General features: G+C 38.7%; 1 protein-coding gene across 12 annotated transcripts in view; it reads right to left on the bottom strand.

The window, feature by feature from the left end:
• STAU2 (staufen double-stranded RNA binding protein 2) overlaps positions 1-17,775 on the bottom strand; it is a 248,593-nt gene that overhangs the window by 145,960 nt on the left and 84,858 nt on the right. For all 12 annotated transcript variants that reach the window (XM_006202410.4, XM_015237707.3, XM_072951789.1 and 9 more), the window contains 4 exons: positions 8,173-8,332; positions 6,817-6,924; positions 4,551-4,763; positions 3,724-3,861 (listed from right to left, as the gene is read on the bottom strand). In XM_006202410.4, coding sequence (XP_006202472.1) covers positions 3,724-3,861; positions 4,551-4,763; positions 6,817-6,924; positions 8,173-8,332 — 619 coding nt within the window. The remainder of the gene's footprint in view (positions 1-3,723; positions 3,862-4,550; positions 4,764-6,816; positions 6,925-8,172; positions 8,333-17,775) is intronic.

Below are 17,775 nucleotides of genomic sequence, written 5' to 3'. Positions count from 1 at the left end.
AGAGGTACTAACTATCATGTATAAAATAACCTACAAAGATAAACTGTACAACACAGGGAATATAGCCAATATTTTATAATAACTATAAATGGAGCACAATTTTAAACTATTAAAATTGTGAATTATTATACTGTACACCTGTAACATACAATATTGTACATCAACAATACTTCAATAAATCTTTAATCTAAATAAATAATAAAATGATACATATATTTAAAAAATAAAATAATGTGCACATGGCATGCCAAGTATATAAAAGTTTATACTAAATAGTTCCTGAAGAGAATTAATATATAAAGGTTAGTACAATAGTGTGGTTAAGAACAAAGACTTCCAAGTCAGGTTGGGGTATGAAATCCAACTCTACTACTTCCCAGCTGCATGAACTGATTCAAATTAAAATCTGACTGCCTCCCATATCTGGACTGGCCTGCACCTGACCTGAATAACAGGCCCTAACTATAATGTCCTTGATCCCTGGCTAGAGCCAGCTTTTGCTACCAGTTGTTTTTTCCAGTGCTTGGTTTGTTCCCCAGCTTCACCAGCCCCTGTGTTGTTGCTGGAATGCTTGCTGGCTAAATGATTAGGCCAGCTACGTCACAAGCTTCCTCTACTGCTCTGAGGGTCAAAAGATTTGCCAAAGTAAATGGCAGCAAAAGATAACTGAGCAGTGAAAATTGTTTCATCTGTTTTTATATCCCACATCCATCTCCTCATTCTCATTTAATTCTGCTGCTTCTTCCCTAAAATCTCATGTATCCACCCACGTCTGCTGCCCTTTGGCTGCAGGTTCCTGCTCTTGGGTGATGGGGTTCCCATCACAGCATTCACCTTAGACCTGTGTCTGATGGCTTTCCACCTGCCCTATTCTGATCCTTCAAGACTTACTTCCAGAACAGGTGCTTCCAAATTCGTTTTCCCCATCCATCCATCCCTTGCCTCACACAAGTTTCCTCACAGTTGCATGGTTCAATAGTTTGTGAGTAGTTGGTTACTCCAGAGTTATTTGTTAGTACTGAAAAAGACCACTATGCTGAAGGACTTTGTTCTCTGCCAACACACAATGGTCACTCAAAAAAAAAAAAATTACTGCATTATACAAATCAAGTAAGTATGTGAGTAAACTTCCAAAAGTCATCTTCCTAGAAAGCTCACAAATTTAAGATTTTTATATTAAGATGTTAATTTTTCTATGAAGAAGCTCAATTATTTTGCTACACAAGAAACTTCAGACTGCCAGATTTTTATCTTTAAGCAAATCAGTTAAATAAATCAAGTCCTCAAAAAACTAACAAAAGGTTCTAAAATAGCATTTACCAAGAGCTTAATTATCTTTCGTTGAGACACAAACAAATTAATCAAGTTTCCTTTACATATATTTTTTTAAAACCTGGAGATCCTAATCACAGGTAGAAAAATTAACATCATATGATATATAATAAAAGAATGTACACAATTTAGTTATCATTGTTTTCTCTTTGAAAAATTAAAATGCTCTTCAAAAAAATAAACAACTCTCAAGAAATTTGCTCTAGAGCTAAGTACTCAAATAATGTCACCAGAGATTTTCCTTTATCTAGTTATCAACACAAGTAACCACATCCAAACACATGTTTGTTTGTGGGGGGGTTTTGGTGATAAATATATATGAGCACATTATCTTTAGATAGTTTATTTCCACATTCAATTGTAATGAATGATAACATTGCTTAAGTAGTTTATACAGAAGCTTTTACTTTGATAAAGCTGCTGCAATACTACAATGAATCCACTGAGGCTTTCAGAAGACAGAAGACAGAAAAACAATACAAATTCAGTGTGAAAACATTTAAAAGCACAGCCAAATGTTCCTGTTTGACTAGAATGTTTATGAATACCCATAAAATGGAAGCTGGCCTAAGATACTCTAAATTCCTCTTTCAAAAGAGCTACTCACTGTACTCCACAGAAAAGTAATTGTTTAATCAAGTCAAAGCCAGTTTTTATTCCTAACTCAGGTCTAAAATTTAGGTAATTTTTTTTTCCATCAAGCTTTGGCGTTCAAAGAATACTTTCTAGAATTCTTCAAAGTTAAGAATGTAAAAAGAAAAAAGGTGCACATATTTTACAAAGTGAAAATATTGGGACAACACTGCCCTGGGTCCCAGTGACATCTAGACAACGATGTGTTTACTAACCACAGAAGAATTCCCCTCTCTATGGACATCTAAGTTCCCACCTGTGGTTTACCTGTGACTATGTCACAAGTTTGTATCTCCAACAAAAGCCAAACATACGAGCTCGCAGCCAGGCAGGCAGCAAATACACAACATAGGTTTATAAAGATCCTACTATATACATACTACTGTACTGGGTTTACTGTGAGATAAAGACGTATGAGGATCATAAATTAGGAAGGAGGGTAAAATTAGACGTGCATGGAGAGTTAATCAACATGAGATACTATGTTTGAGTCCAAAATGTCCGCCACATGGTCAGCCCTTTATAAAAAACATCTGTTGATTTTAATTGCATTATATTAAAGGTGAGATCCACAGGTTTGACTAGGAAAAGTTTCTTTGACAAGCCTATTATAAGAAACGCAGTTTGGGGACAGTAAGGAGAATTTAAATATAGACTGTGATTAGATGACTCTAATAAACCACGCCTAATATAAGAAAAACTTCCAGACCCAGCGCGCTGGAGGGCAGGCGTGGAGGGGCTGGCCGCCTGGGACGAGGGGCTGCAAGCAGTGTGGGGCCGGGTGTGGGGGGGGAGCTGTACAAAGGAAAAAAAGAAAAACTTCCATATTTTTTAGAGATATACATTAAGTATGTAGGCTAAAATGACACGTGGTTACAAATTAGCTTTAAAATACTTCAGGGAAAGAAGGGAAGGCGGGTGGAGGGAAGAGAGGATGGGAGGAAAGAAAAATTGATAGCTAAAGCAAGTGCAGCAGAAATCTTAACAGTTGTTTCTGGATGATGGACATATTTCCCAATATTCCATTATACTATTCTCTACAGCATACTATTAAATATACCCACCATGGATATATTTGAAATTTTTATAATAGGAACTAAAGGTTTCTGTGATACCGGGGCTTGAGTGGGCAAATGAAGATGGATAGGCAGGGTTTAAAACAAAGGAGAGCATTTCAGGCATTTCACCTCATTCCTAGTCCCCACCCACTACCCATACACCAGCCACCATTCTTCAGTTTTCCTGACTGCGCAATGCAGCAGTTAAGCCTCTCAGCAATCCCGGGCCCTCAGGCCTCCCCACAGTTAGGTAGCCAGCCAGCTCTCTGTCCCTAGTTTCTCTAATAATCCCAAAGCTCATGCTTTTGGCCCTGTTCCATCGACTACATCCATCCTTCTAAATTTTGTTTCTAATTCTATCTGTCTTTTATTCCCAGTAGTTAACAGACTCCAGCTGCAAACTGCAACACATTAAGTGAGAGATAGGTATTGTGAATGATGAACTCTGTGGTAAATAACCTGGTGAACTCACAGCTCCTTGGAAACCTCCTCCTGTCTGTCTAGCATGGCCTTGACACTTGAATGTTTCAACCAAGTTGGTAGGCGGGCCTAGAGGGAGTGAATGCTTCAAGGGTAAAGAGTTTTACTTTCTACTCTTCATTCCTAGTTTGCCTTTCCACCATATCTCTAGTCCAGCCTCAGGATTTCTAATTTTTTCAATAGTTAAAAAAAAATCTTCTAATAAAAAACTTAGAAATACCTGCATCACAAACTCCCGACGTCGGGGCATTCCTCTCTCTGAAAGCAAAACATAATCTGGCTCCTTCTCCTTCTTGGCCTGTTGAATCTGAGCCAGGCGGCTAATGGGGTTCATTCCTTGACCATATTCTGGTCCAGCCTAAAAAATAATTTAACAAAAAATTTCAAGGCATGCTTGTGACAACATGTTATTAGATCCTTAAAGAAACCATGGTTCTCCCCTCCTTCCTGTAGCCCAAAACTGTTGACTACAGAAAACAAGTGAAAATTATGAAAACTCAGAGTGAGTGCTTTACATTTACTAGCTGCTGCTGCTGCTGTCACCAGGGTGAGCATCATTCATCTGATCAGTACTCTGCATCCTAGTACCACTCCCCGGCATCCTAGGAAGTCACCACACAGCACTGTCATTGGCAGGAGGAACACCGGGTTACAGCTCAGTGGTTCAGGCTGCTCCACAGGACAGCTGAATACAAGTGGGTGAATTCTTTGGACATGTTTCATAAAACCTGATTTGTAAAATGAGGGGTAACATCTGCCTTGCACCATCATGGTAAGAATTTTACCAAAGGTGATCATGAATGGGAAAGTATTTTTAAAACCATAAAAAACTATAGATAAGGTATTATTATTATTTCACAAACAAGCACAGACATACAAGTGTCTAAAAGCAAAACCGAATTCTTATTAATTTACAGGCACATGTCCAACCCTGACTCTGGGACTGTACATAACCCACAGATTTAGGTGCCTGCCCTGTGGAAACTTCCAGCTAGAGTTACTATAATGTTTATATAGTAAAACTAATGTTCACAAGCACACACTTACCTTTACTATTGTCTTAGGGCGTTTTTTAAAAAATAGTTTTGGCTTTTCAACCACAGGAAGAGGTGGAAGTTTCTTAAGCTCCTGGAGGACAGTGGTCGCAGCGCGCTTCTTGGAGAGTTTCTTGCTGTTTCCCTCTCCTTCCGCGGAGAACTCTCCCACTGACACCCGAGTAACAAAGCTTTTCATGTGCGGTGGTCCACTTTCTTTAATAACCTGTAAAATATAAGTGAAATATTCAATACAAGCACTTAAGATGTGTTCTTATGACATGAATCTTTTTAAATGTTCATATCATACACAAAATTGAAATTATTAAGAATTATGCCAAAACTATAGATTTCTTGAAGAAAGCTATTATGGGATTACTCACTTATGATACTCAGGATGCTGAATGAACTGAAGTTGAAGAAACAGAAATCTAAATAAATACATTCAATTCATGGTCAAAATTGGGTTTTGCTAGCTTAAAACAGGTAATTCTAACTATAGTTACCGTTTCTCATGGACCAGAAAAGTAAGAACGTAGAACAGACTGTCTTACATTAGGTACACAGGCCATCCAGAATGATCGTTTGTATAAATTATGTACCTATGTAACTTTCTCCTCTGTAAGAGCAGGTTACTGAAGCACAAGGACTATCTCACTGGAGTCTATAACCCATAAAGCATCCTGTGTGTGGAAGCCTCTCAAAAGCAGGTGATGGATGAAAAACAACCTGTTTTGGATGGAGACCTCAAAGGCTGACATTCCTCGAAGGAATGTTTACTCTCTGTGACATGATCTTAAAAAAGTTAGTAGATGTGCCATAAAAATACCTAGCTTTCTGGACTATGAATGGATTATGAATCTGTCAGCTATGAACGTTCCTAATCCCTGTATTAATGTGCTCTTTTAAACCATACCAGCTTTGGGAGGAAAGATGACTTCCAAAACCTGAGTGCTCAGAACTTCAGCCTCCTTAAAAATTATGACCTATAAAAGATGCCCTATTTAGTTAAATAGTTTACCATTGAACATTATATTCAAAAATGTGTCTTCTAACATTGGATACCAATTAGGAAAAGATACACTATCTCAATAATCCGTATTACTGTGGATAAAGAATTTATGATCAGCACTCCAAGTAATTTAAGTTTACAAGTTGAAACATTAAAACTTTATTTTAATCACTTTAATGGACATCTTCTCGACTGAAAAAAAGCATATACTTGCCTGCCTTAACAAAGAATACTGAATATGTAACCGTCTATGGCTCACGTTAGATCATCATTATGACCATCAAATATTCTACACTATATTACGTTGATGCCTCTGTGGACACCTAAGACTTAACAAAACTGTTCTTATTCATTGTAAAAGGCCTCATGTTCCAATGACTACTGAGTATACTAAATTACTTTTGCTTTCCATATTTTGCTTATCATTTCTTGCTGGGACCAGCAGGCCCTCAAGTATGTTCTCTTCCTGCCTTCCTCATTTTGCTGCCTGCAATCTGCTATGGGCTGCGACATCTGATAACCCAGCTTGTTTGTGTCTAAGAAGAAAGCAAACAGGTTCTCAGTCAAGGGAAGTAGATTCTGCCAATGAGTGAAATGTGGGAGCTTTCTAGTGGGTGAACATCACATAATTTGAAGGAAGATACTCCACAACTATCCCCACTTATTTCCTGAGTTCTGCCTATTTTCTGGATATCTGAGTTGCAATATTAGTGACCTCTTACTAAAGAAGGTATTACAATAATTTAACGTTTCTTTCTCTTTTAAATGTCACACAATTGTAAAACTATTTTGTGACATATTTACCTAGCTGCAAACTAGAGAGCTGCTTAAATTACTTCTTAATGACTTTAGCGAAAGGTTAAATTTAAACATATTTTGACCTTCACAAATTTAAAAGAAGTTAGATGTTAATATATAATACATGTCACTAAATATTAACTTAATATTTTCAATTTGATCTTATTAAAAACACCAAATCTTATAGGGTACTAACAAATTGTCTTAAACTCAAAAAAATAAATTTTATGATGAAACTTGAAATATCATCTATACAAATGGCTTAATACAGAAAAGCTAAAGAGATCAGCAGGAATCCATGATATTATAATAAGTTCTATTTCTCCCAGGGCCCATATCATTTCATGATAGAGAGCCTGAACATTAAGGAAGCACATGAATTCTTTCAAGATACTAAAATTTTATTTGTTTATTTAAAATAATGAGGAGCAAAGAGGGGAAAAAGAAAGGTCTCTTATTGGATACATACCTCAAAACTGACGGGCATATTTCGCTTCAGAGCAATTTCAAACACTAAGCTGATCTCTGATTTATTGGCATCTTTATCATCATCCATTTCTTTTCCTGATTCACCATTCTAAATCACAAAAAGTAGGATGACACTGAATTTTCACGTTGTAACAAACTTTACACATATTCTACAATCAAGAGGACCTATCTAAAATACCGTAAGAAACAGGAAATCAGAGACTGTATCTTGTGGATTCCCATGTAACCACCATGTCGAGGGCTTTGCCGTGAGGCTTCATATGATTTGGTTTTAATTTTTCTCCTCAGAGTGGAAGGATAAATGCTGAATGTGGAAATCTTTGCTCAACCATACACTAATTTGAGTTTATCCTACAAACCCAGACCCAGTTCTCTTTAGAGCTCTCCATTACACACACACACAGACATACACAATACTCCACTGGTGTATGACATTTAATCTTCTATGATGACTAAGTTGTAGAAAGGCTGCAAACCAGAATTTTGGAGCTCTGTGTCTGATTCTGCACCAATTTACTTATTCACTTATTTAACATTTACCTCTGGAGGGCCTGATACATGCTGAACACAGTATAAGCATTAAAGAGATCATGAGACAGTATCCCTGCTGTCAAAAAGTGTGTGACTTGGTGGGAAAACAGATAAGGAAACAGATAAAGAGTCATAATGAAAGTGTACAAGGACAAAAATACTAAGTCTGCCATTAAATAAGATAAATCTCAAAGGGGGAGGAACAACAGGCGTGAGGAAAGGCAAACTGCAAAGGTCAAAACGTACAGCTTCAGATAACTACGTGGAGAACTCAACCAGGTGACTTATTAAACACGCCCGAGCTGGAGATATTATTTTGAGGTCTGTGGAGAAAGTGGCTGTGGCCTTGAGAACGGGTAAAATTACTGAAGATGAGCCTCAATAACCTCACTGGTAAAACAAGGTAGGACTAAAATAAAATTCATAAAGACCTCTTCCACGTTAAATTCCTTGATTCTAGATTAATTAATATAATGCCATCCATGCTCAGTAAAACACAGCACTAAATACAAGGCAAGTGAATGTTGTTTCTCATCCTTGTTCACATCCCAAGTCCTGCCTTGCCTGGAAAGGGAAGTCCCCAAGGTGAACCAAAGTGCCCAAAGGCAAGTAAGCTCATCCCAGCAGGAACACACGAGTCCCGTCGCAAAGCACACAGGTTATCTGAGGAGCAAATCATGGCAGATCGCCATGCTAGTATTCCTTCCTAACAGAAGAGATTATTTTTGTTAAAAAAAAATTATCTTCTCAATAATCTTCCAGGGGGACTAACAGAAACAGGCAGCCGCGTGCGGCGGGGACACACCTGAGCTGACTTTTCTGGAATAGGTTCGTTCTGCAGCGCTTGGAGGGCCTTCATGGCGGCGTTGTGTCTAGCGGCTTGTCGAGTCTTTCCTTCCCCAAAAAATTCATTATTTCCTACAGTCAGCTGAACATAAAAGATCTTGGGCATTGGGCAATGGTACCTAAAGTGAGAAAATTACAAAATTAATGTTAGCTCAATAAAAATCACTCGATAATCATTAGTAAGACTTATTTTGTTTAAAATGATACCAATTATATAATGCACTATACGTTCTTACTAACCAAAATAAAGTTTTAACCTAACCAATGTATTTATAAAAGATAAAATGTGAGTCAATGGATCTATTGATGATAAAGAGTGTATACTGATCTCTACAAAAATGTATTTTAGAAACAACACTACACACAAATTAATATTGTAAAAGTTATTTAATTATATCACAGAAGACCTCCTGGTGAGAAGTGTTCAGTGACAGAAGTGAGCCAAATCTTCTGGTGCTAGAGGATGGGGACCTCCTACAGAGGGTGGAGACAAGCAAGCCCATCTAGGTGACAACATTGAGATCATTGTGCTTTTAGCAGAAGATAATTACGACTAGATATGGGAAGGGCAGAGAGACGAAGCTACTACTGTAAAGATATAAGCACTCTGCAAAGTAATAAGATCAGATTCAACATAAGAATGAAGAGTTTAAGCCAATTCTTAAGCAGAAAGTATCATAGTAAAATGCATATAAGGTGAAAACTTGGAGCAGGTTTGTGTTTGAGGCTGAGGTAAGGAGGCATGACTAGAAAGTTTCAATGACGTGGACATGGTAGAATTCAAAAACAAACTTAGAAGAAATTAAAAGGGTATGCAATAAAATCCATTAATTCAACAGTGACTTAAGAAGCACCTTCTTATGATGGGGGACTAAGACAATGAACAAAAACACACATTTTAGTGGAGACAATAGACAAAGACAGATATGTAGACTATCTAGTATGTTAGAAATATAAAACAGAAAAAGAAGAAAGGGTTCAGAAGCGTTGGGAGGGGAAGTGTTTAGGTAGAGTGACCAGTGAGTATCTCATTGAGAAGATGACAATTGTGTAAAGATCTAGAGTAAGTTAGGGAGGAAACCATGCAGAAATCCAGAACAGAGCATTTGAGGAAGTAAAAACTCCAAGTGCCCAGGCTCTGAGGCAGCAGTGCACCATGCATGTTCAAGCGATTCCAAGGATTCGCACCTGGTTAGAGCTGAGGACGTGAAGGAAGGGAAGCTAAGAGATGGGAAGAGGTGACCAGATTCCACAGGGACTCCCTTAGAAACCACTGTAAGGATCTGACTTTCCTCCTGAGTGAAATGGCCAGCCACTAGAAGGCTCTGAGGGGAGAAGTGACATCATCTGACTTACATCTTGGAAGGATCATCTGACTATATGCCGGCAACAGCCTGTAGGGGAATGATGAGAGAATCAAGGAGATCTGTTAAGAGGCTCCTGCAGTAACACAGGTGCCTGAACTAGGGTGGAAGCATTAGAAGTAAGGAGAAGTAGTTGGATCCTGGACAAATTTCAAAAGTAGAGATGATGGGTTTGCCCAAGGACCAGATATAGAATATGAGAGGGGAGCTGAGGGAGACCCCAGGGTTTCTGACATGAGCACCTGGAAAAATGAGCATCCACACACCAAGCTGGTGAAGACTGCAAAAGGGATGGGTTTGCTTGGGATGAGCATCAGCAGCCCTGGTTTGGAGATGTGAAATTATTCAGTCTGTTGGGCATTCAAACGAAGATGTCAAATGGACAGTCTGATCTATGAGTCTGGACCCCAGGAAAGAGGTCCAAGGTGGAGTTACAATTTGGGAATCATCAAATTCCACATAGATGGAATTTAAAGTCACAAAACAGTGAGAATTCTGTGGGAGGGAGTGACAGGAGGAAAACCAAGCAAGCACAGTGCCCTTCCTGAAAGTCAAGTGGGGAAAAGGGATCTCTAGGAAGAGGGTAGAGTCAATTGTGTCAAGTGTTACTCACAGGTCAAGTGAAATGATGACTGAGAACTACTACCACTGAAGTGGGCAATTGAGCAAAACTAACAGGATCAGTTTTGATGGAATGCTGGATTTATCATTGTTAGGCTGAAAAATTAAGTTAAAAATCGCTCCAGTGATGGAAAATGTCTATTTCCAAGCAAAAAGAAGCCAACTGAGGTCCAACTAAGTTTTAGATGATTATTGCACATCCAAGTAGCAGAGTTCTATATTCAACCTGAGATAAACTGGACAGAGTTCATTGTTTAAGAATTCATAGGCAGATGGGACTAATCAGTGAAGGTTCACTGAAGGTGAAGGACTAGAAATGTACATTGGTACTGAAGATGCAGATTTGGTAGGCAGTAATTGAAACCATGTGAGTGGATAAGCACCTGGAAAGGGCAAGTGTAAAAGAACCAAGAAACAGAGCCTAAGGCTGGGATCTGATTAATGCCATGATCAAAAGGCAGGGGAAATAATAGACAGCAGTGAAGGAGATGAAAGAAGGCCGGAGTTAGAAAAGAAATTACAACAGAATGTCAGGGAAACGGATAATCAACAATGTCAAATGTAGTGGAGAAATCCAGAGTGAGTATGAAAAAGAAAGAAAAAGTCACTGCTTTAAATTTTTAAAGTCAATTTTCTTGGCCCACAGTTTTCTAAAAATTAAAGATAAAATATTTTAAATGTGTTTTTACTGTACGTCATATGTTCTCATTTTTAATTGGCAAACATAAAAAAGTGAAGGGAGAAAAAAAATCACCTATAGTAAAAGGTATTTTTTTAACACACAAAGACTAAAAAGCATTAAAACCACAATCTTTCTGTTCTTTGCAGTAACTAGCGGTTTATTAAAGCACATAATCTCATGTTACCTATTTTATTTTAGATTCCTTTAATGCAGAAATTTTGACAGAACTAATATCATGAGTGCAGGTTATCTTCATTTTATTTCTCATAAAATTCAGGTTTCCCACCTCCACAGAACTTTATGCATACTTTTAACTGGTTTCACTATAAAACTTTAAAGACAGACAACCTGAAATCAGAAATGTACTCCTGGACTCAGATCTTACATGGCAATATTTCACCAAAGAGCAAATGTTTACAATTAATTACACACTTCTGAAAATCGAGGCCCACGACTGGAATGCTAACAGACCTTTAACTACAGCACAGGGACTGGGCGCCACAGTAATCACCAAGGCCTGCTGACAATTACAAAACTCATTTCAGTTTGCCACAGAGACAAACAAAATTTCTGTTCATTACAACTTTACTGGAATATGATGTCATAACACATAACCATACTGAAACAATCTGCTGATTTTCTGACCAAAATATTAATTGCACACTAAAGAGCCCTTGGGGCCTCTTCCTTTTTGGCCATCAAATATGGCTTTATGTATGTGTATGTGCGTGATGTGGGTACGTGTGTGTGTGTACATATATATATATATATATATATATATATATATATAATATCGTATAAATATCAGAGGGAAAATTAGGTATGTTGTATTTTTAACATGAAAAGTAAAATATTCTAGCACTAACAGCAGGAAATACCGAGAGCTGACGCCTGACTTGTTTCATTCCAGCTTCATTCCATTCTCTTACTTAACAATGATTCTTAATAATCTACCTCATGGGGTTTGAATGCCTTATATATCACATCTCCTCACATCACCATGACAATTACGATTAACCAGAGCACTCCCATTAATGGCACCCAGACTGAATTATGGAAGAGAAGATGAAGAATTTTCCGTGGGTGTTAGGTCCTGGTCTCCAAATAATTCATTCCCTTTGCTAAAGAAACTCAGTTTATTAACTTTAAAGGTTGGTATGTTCTAGTTAATGGAATTCCCTTTTCTATTTTTATTTATTTCAAATATTTAGCACATTTTTGGTAACATGCTTATAATAAGTGAGGCACATATTTCTACAAACTGGCACATACATATTTACCTAATCTCACATTGCTATTCTTGAATGATTTTCCTCAATTAGAATTTTGTGATCAATGCTTAGATCCCCATGGTGATTACTGTGAAAAGATGAGCCATGAAAACAAAGCCAGATCCTCTACCCACAGCCCCCAAAGTACATTTTGCAAAGTGTGACCCCAATTTCTTAAGAACTATCTCTAGTGCTTGTTAAAAATGCAGGTTTCCTGTGTTCCAACCCTGATCTGCTGAATCAGTTTCTGAGGATGGAACAAGAGTCTCCACTTGCATAAGCTTCCCTGGTGAGTCTGCACACTCAAGTCTGTGAGCACCTGCTGCTCGGAGTCACCACAGTCCACCACATGGCTCATGTGACTTGAAGACATCTCAGACTCCATGCCAGCGAGGGACTACACACATTCCTACAGTACCACGGGTTTCTCATATCTTTCTCACTGAATCCTCACAGCAGCCTGGTGAAACAGATGTCCCCATGGTCACCTTGACAGGTAACATCTCTCTCCAACAGAGGTGCCGGGGGTCAAACTCAAGTCTGCCTAACTTCAGGGCTCAGCCAACTCTTAAGTAGTTTCCTGAATATCTGCTTTAACCTCTTCTATTTTTGTTCATATATGTTTGTTAAACTGACTATGTCCTTGGCAGGCCAGAGAACCTAACACAAGTGTTCTTTCTAAACCTAAGGTCCACTAGCAGACTTCAAATGGGTTTTACTGAGCAGCTGCTGAAACAAACAGACCTCCACAATGAAATCCTATGTTTTCACGGTACATCAAGCCAAGCGGGAACAAAAACAGGTACCACAGAGAATCTATCAAGATAAAATGTCAGAGTAATGGGCTCATATGCCACACTGTCTAACAATCTCAACTGTATAAAGACTGTTTGGAACATCCATTTCCCCCCACCCCATTCCTCCTTGTCCTTGGTCTCCTGGAAGTCTTACAAAAAATAAACAAACAAAGTTTCAAATAAAATAAAATCTTCCCTTTCTTTAGATCCCCTAAAAGTCTTTAGATTTGGCCTTATTCCAAGACTTCACAAGTCAATACAACAATAAAGAAAGAAATGACATTTGGTTCCTTTGAATCAATACTTAACACTCCTTATAGAGTTTTGTTTTTTGAGCAAAGGGAGGATTTCACATTCTTATATAAGTGCTCTCAAAAGAATGTACGTATTGTTATTCTTACATCTGACCGTCAGTTATAACAACGTTCTACACCACATGTCCTTGCCTTCCTCCCTAAAGTTACCTCGTTAATGCCCTCTTTGTGGACTCATTCTGTATTTACCTTTCTAAACAACTAAAATCCATACATCCTCCCTACCATTCTGTGACTGCCTTATCCTCCACCATCTGCACCTTCCTGAGTACCTTTTTTACAAGGTGAGAAAGACATATTCCAAATAACATCAGAACTTTTAAAAATTGAAAAATAATTGCCTCATTTTATTTGATAGCATTATTCATAAATCTCAGCACAGCTTAAGCATTCATATCTCCTCTACAGGTTTATGTCTTAAATATATGAACATGTTATCTTCTGATCTAGTAAGGAGAGGCTCTGGGTTTCTGTGTTTATTTCTAACATTGACTGAAAACAGAAATGTCACTTAATCTTTCTATCTCAGTTTACTTATCTGTAAAATATTTGCAGAATTTATGTTTAAAGAACTCTAAAGGCCAAAACTTAGAATCCAACTGCCCTGTTGATTATTTTGACTCTTTGTACACTTTTTGGCACAGCTAAGCATTCTTTTTCTTGCTATAGAAAAATAATAGGTTTTATCATAAAGCTATAAAATAGTCCTTGGCATACTTTAAAGTTTGTATGTATATAAAATGTCTAGATAGGAGAGAGTTCTTTCTCTATTCACATCTATAAATTTTGAAAATATATCTTTTATGGGATCTAAATGTTTAGTCTTGAGAAATTTCAAAACTTAGGATCTATTAGAAAAGGTTCTCTGGGCAGCTGAAAATAAGCTTTCAAAGAGGTATAAGGATATACCTACAAACAGAATAGTATTATTATAATTCTGTTTAAAATGCATAAAGGAAAATACAGAAAGATGCATTAACAGCTGGGATAGGGTGTTTTGGAGTGATGGAATTATAAATGACATTTTCTTTCACAATTTCAAAATATTTTAAATAATATGGTTGTACTGGTGTATAAACAGAAGAAAATATTTAATTAAAGTCAGTCTACTCCCTGTCCAAAATAAAGGTAAATCTACAGGCATATGCAGAATAGATAAACAAGATTATACTGTATAGCACAGGGAAATATATACAAGATCTTGTGGTAGCTCACAGCAAAAAAAAAGTGACAAAGAATATATGTATGTTCATGTGCAACTGAAAAATTGTGCTCTACACTGGAATTTGACACAACATTGTAAAATGACTATAACTCAATAAAAAAAAAGTAAAAAAAATAAAAGGTAACTATGTATTCCAAACATAAACCTGATCAACCAGTGTAATGATCTGTGGAATACAGAATGTGAACCACAAGAGTAAATAGTTTGGACTGTGTCACTGATGCTAGAACCATAGCAGGACCATGGACATCAGGGCACGTCATCAAAGAGCCCCATTTTGTAAACACACAATCACCACCCTCAATCCACACTTGGATCCAGCATAAAACTATTCTTGCCCCTTCCCTAAATGGATCTCTAGATAAATCATCATTATCACCATCCCCATCACCCATTATCATGACGACAGCAAACACACAGAAAGAACTCACTATGTGCCAGGCCCTATTCCAAGCACTGTGCATACTAATCTCATTCAGTCACCATAACAACTGTCACTTCACTTTACATACGAGGAAATGAGGAACAGAAATGTTAATGAACTTGCGCAAGGCCACTCCTACTTAAGCCAGCACTGAACCCCGACTCACTCCAGAGCCCATGATCTTAACCTCTACACTATGCTGTCTCTGAATGAACCAGATAAATGGGCACTTTAAACTGCAGAGGTACTAACTATAAACTCTGGAGAGGTCATTACAGACTTGGAGCATCAAGGCAATTTAAGTCAAACTAGATCTAAGACATCAGTGCAAAGAGAAGTGAGTTCAGGAGACCGAGCTGATTGCAGCTCAGTCTTGTGCTTTGCATCCCCTCTTAACCCACCTTTCTGGAACCCCTGGTTAATCGCTAATGTTCCCATCAGGGAACTACAAATCAAAACCACTGTGAGACCTACCACTTCACATTCACTAGGATGGCTATAGTTGGGCAACTGTGGAAAACAGTCTGGTGTTTCCTTAAAAGTTAAACATAGAATTACCATTTGACCCAGCAATTCGCTCTCAGATATATAAACTGAAGAGAAATTTTAAAAGGTGTCGAAACAAAAATGGGTACACAAATGTTCATAGCAGCACTATTCATACTAGCCAAAAAGTGGAAAGAAGTCAAAGGTCCATCCAACTGATGTTTGCTGATGAATCAGTAAACAGAATGTAGTATATGCAAACAGCGGAGTACTGCACAGCCATACAAAGGAATGAAGCAGTGACATATGACACAACGCGGACGAACTCTGAGCTAAGTGAACGCTAGACACAAAGTCTACATCTCGTACGATTCCATCTAGATGAAATGTCCGGAACAGGCAAATTCACAGAGACAGAAAGTAGATCAGTGGTTGCCAGGGGCTGGGAAGAGGGACAGTGGGGAATAACTGTTCATGGGTATGGGCTGACGAAATGCTCTGGAATTAGACAGTGGGGACGCCTCACAACACCGTGAATGTAGTAATTCACAGTGTACTGAACTCTACACTTTAAAATGGTTAAAACGGTGAATTTTATGTTACTGTGAATTTTACCTCAACAAAAACCAATTTTTTAAAAAATGTTCCTACTCCCTGGGGTTCAATTTTCTGTTTCTCATAGACAAGACAGTCTTCCTAGGTGATCTCACCTACTCCTATTTACATTCTTGGCAGACTCCCAGAAACGCGCCTGCCAAATTGGGGGAGCACAGGGGAGAGGGAATAAAAGTCATCCCTCCCTTTTGAACTCTCAGAAATTAATAACCTGGTCTTCTTCTTGCCCTTGTTCGATGACTGGGGGAGGGGGCATGTGATTTAAATTATTAATTTGACAAATATTTATTAAGGACCTAACGCATGCCAGGGACTGTTTTAGTCCCTAGGAATGGTGGACTGTCCTCAGGAGACACAATCAATCAATAAATGAAACACTATCAACTAATAAGATGGGCTAGGAAGAAAGTAAAGCAGAGTAAGGGAACAGAGTAAAAGGGCTCCTTTAGGATGTGACATTTGAATAAAGAGGTGAATGGAGTAAGAATTCTAAGCACGAGGATTCCTGCAGGAAAAAGTGTTTCAAGCAAACTGTACAGCAAGTGCAAAGGCCCTGGGATGGTAACATACAGGTCTTTTTTTTTTTTTGAGAAACAGCAAGTGTCCTGGAAAGCAGTGAGCCAAGGAGTGAGTGGTAGGGAACTAGCCAGAACTTAATTCCACACGTGATGGGAGCCATTGGAGGGTTTTAAGCAGGGAAGTGACACGATCTGGCGTTACTTAAGTCTCTCACTGCTGTTTGTCCAAAGAAAAGCAAGAAAGCCACTGGCAGGCCACTGGCTAGTCTAGACAAGTCATCTCTGGAAATAGGAGACTGAACTGCCTGGGAGAATACAAGATTGCAAGCAGGGCTGGAACTTCACTGAAGGATGGGACCAGTCAGCACAGTTACATTTTTCTGTAGCTCCCTGGGTGCAAGTGCAGAGTCAGAGGAGCTGGACTTAACTAGTTACAGTTTTGTTAAGCATCAGTAATCATTCAAGTGGCAGGTACTAGAGTATACAGGAATTAAGGGACTGACTCCAGAACTGGCAAGGAAAGAATGATAAACTCCAGTGAAATACAGCCCTACAGAATCTGGCAGGTGAGCAAAGGCTGCAACTACCCTGGAATTCTACTCAATGTTTTCCCTAAGCGCCGGTGACAGAGGACACCTCCCTAATGTCCTGCCATCCCACTGGGTAGACAACGTGTAGCAGGAGCAGTAAGACATGCCTCCCACGTGGAGGCTGACAAGCAGTGCTGGAAGTGTTTCCACTTAAAGAGGGGTCCCTAGCAGAGTAAGCGGGGCTCTCTTTCCTCTGGGTACCACGGCACACCGTCTGAGACAGGTAAATGACCAGCACCACAGACAGCCACATGGAAGCCAGAAGGGAGCAGTGATGGTGCAGGAGTCGGGGGGGCTCCTCAGGGCAGCATTTCTCCAAGTGTGGGTCCCACACAAAAATCATCAGAGTCCTCCTGGTGGGGTCTAGGAACACCTGTTAAAATGCAGATTCAAGGCTGACAACCAGGCATCTTGGGTGGAGTCCAGAAATCAACATTATTACCAAAAAGCCTTGGTGGTTCTCATGCATGCTACAGACTGAGACGCAGCTCCTCACAGAGGTCTCCTTCCCTCCCCTTGCTCGTGAATATGAAGGCTTTCCATTCTTGAGTATTAACTTGGTGCCGGGCTCCCTTCTTGAATTCTCCTGCTGACTCTAAAAAGTTTCTAGCTCTTTGCAATTTTCCAGATTTCCACAACTGACCTTCAAAAAATG

The sequence above is a fragment of the Vicugna pacos genome, chromosome 29 (assembly GCF_048564905.1).
Source record: "Vicugna pacos chromosome 29, VicPac4, whole genome shotgun sequence".
NCBI lineage: Eukaryota > Metazoa > Chordata > Mammalia > Artiodactyla > Camelidae > Vicugna > Vicugna pacos.
The sequence above is the reverse complement of the archived record's forward strand: the minus strand, read 5'-3'. Positions and strand labels throughout refer to the sequence as shown.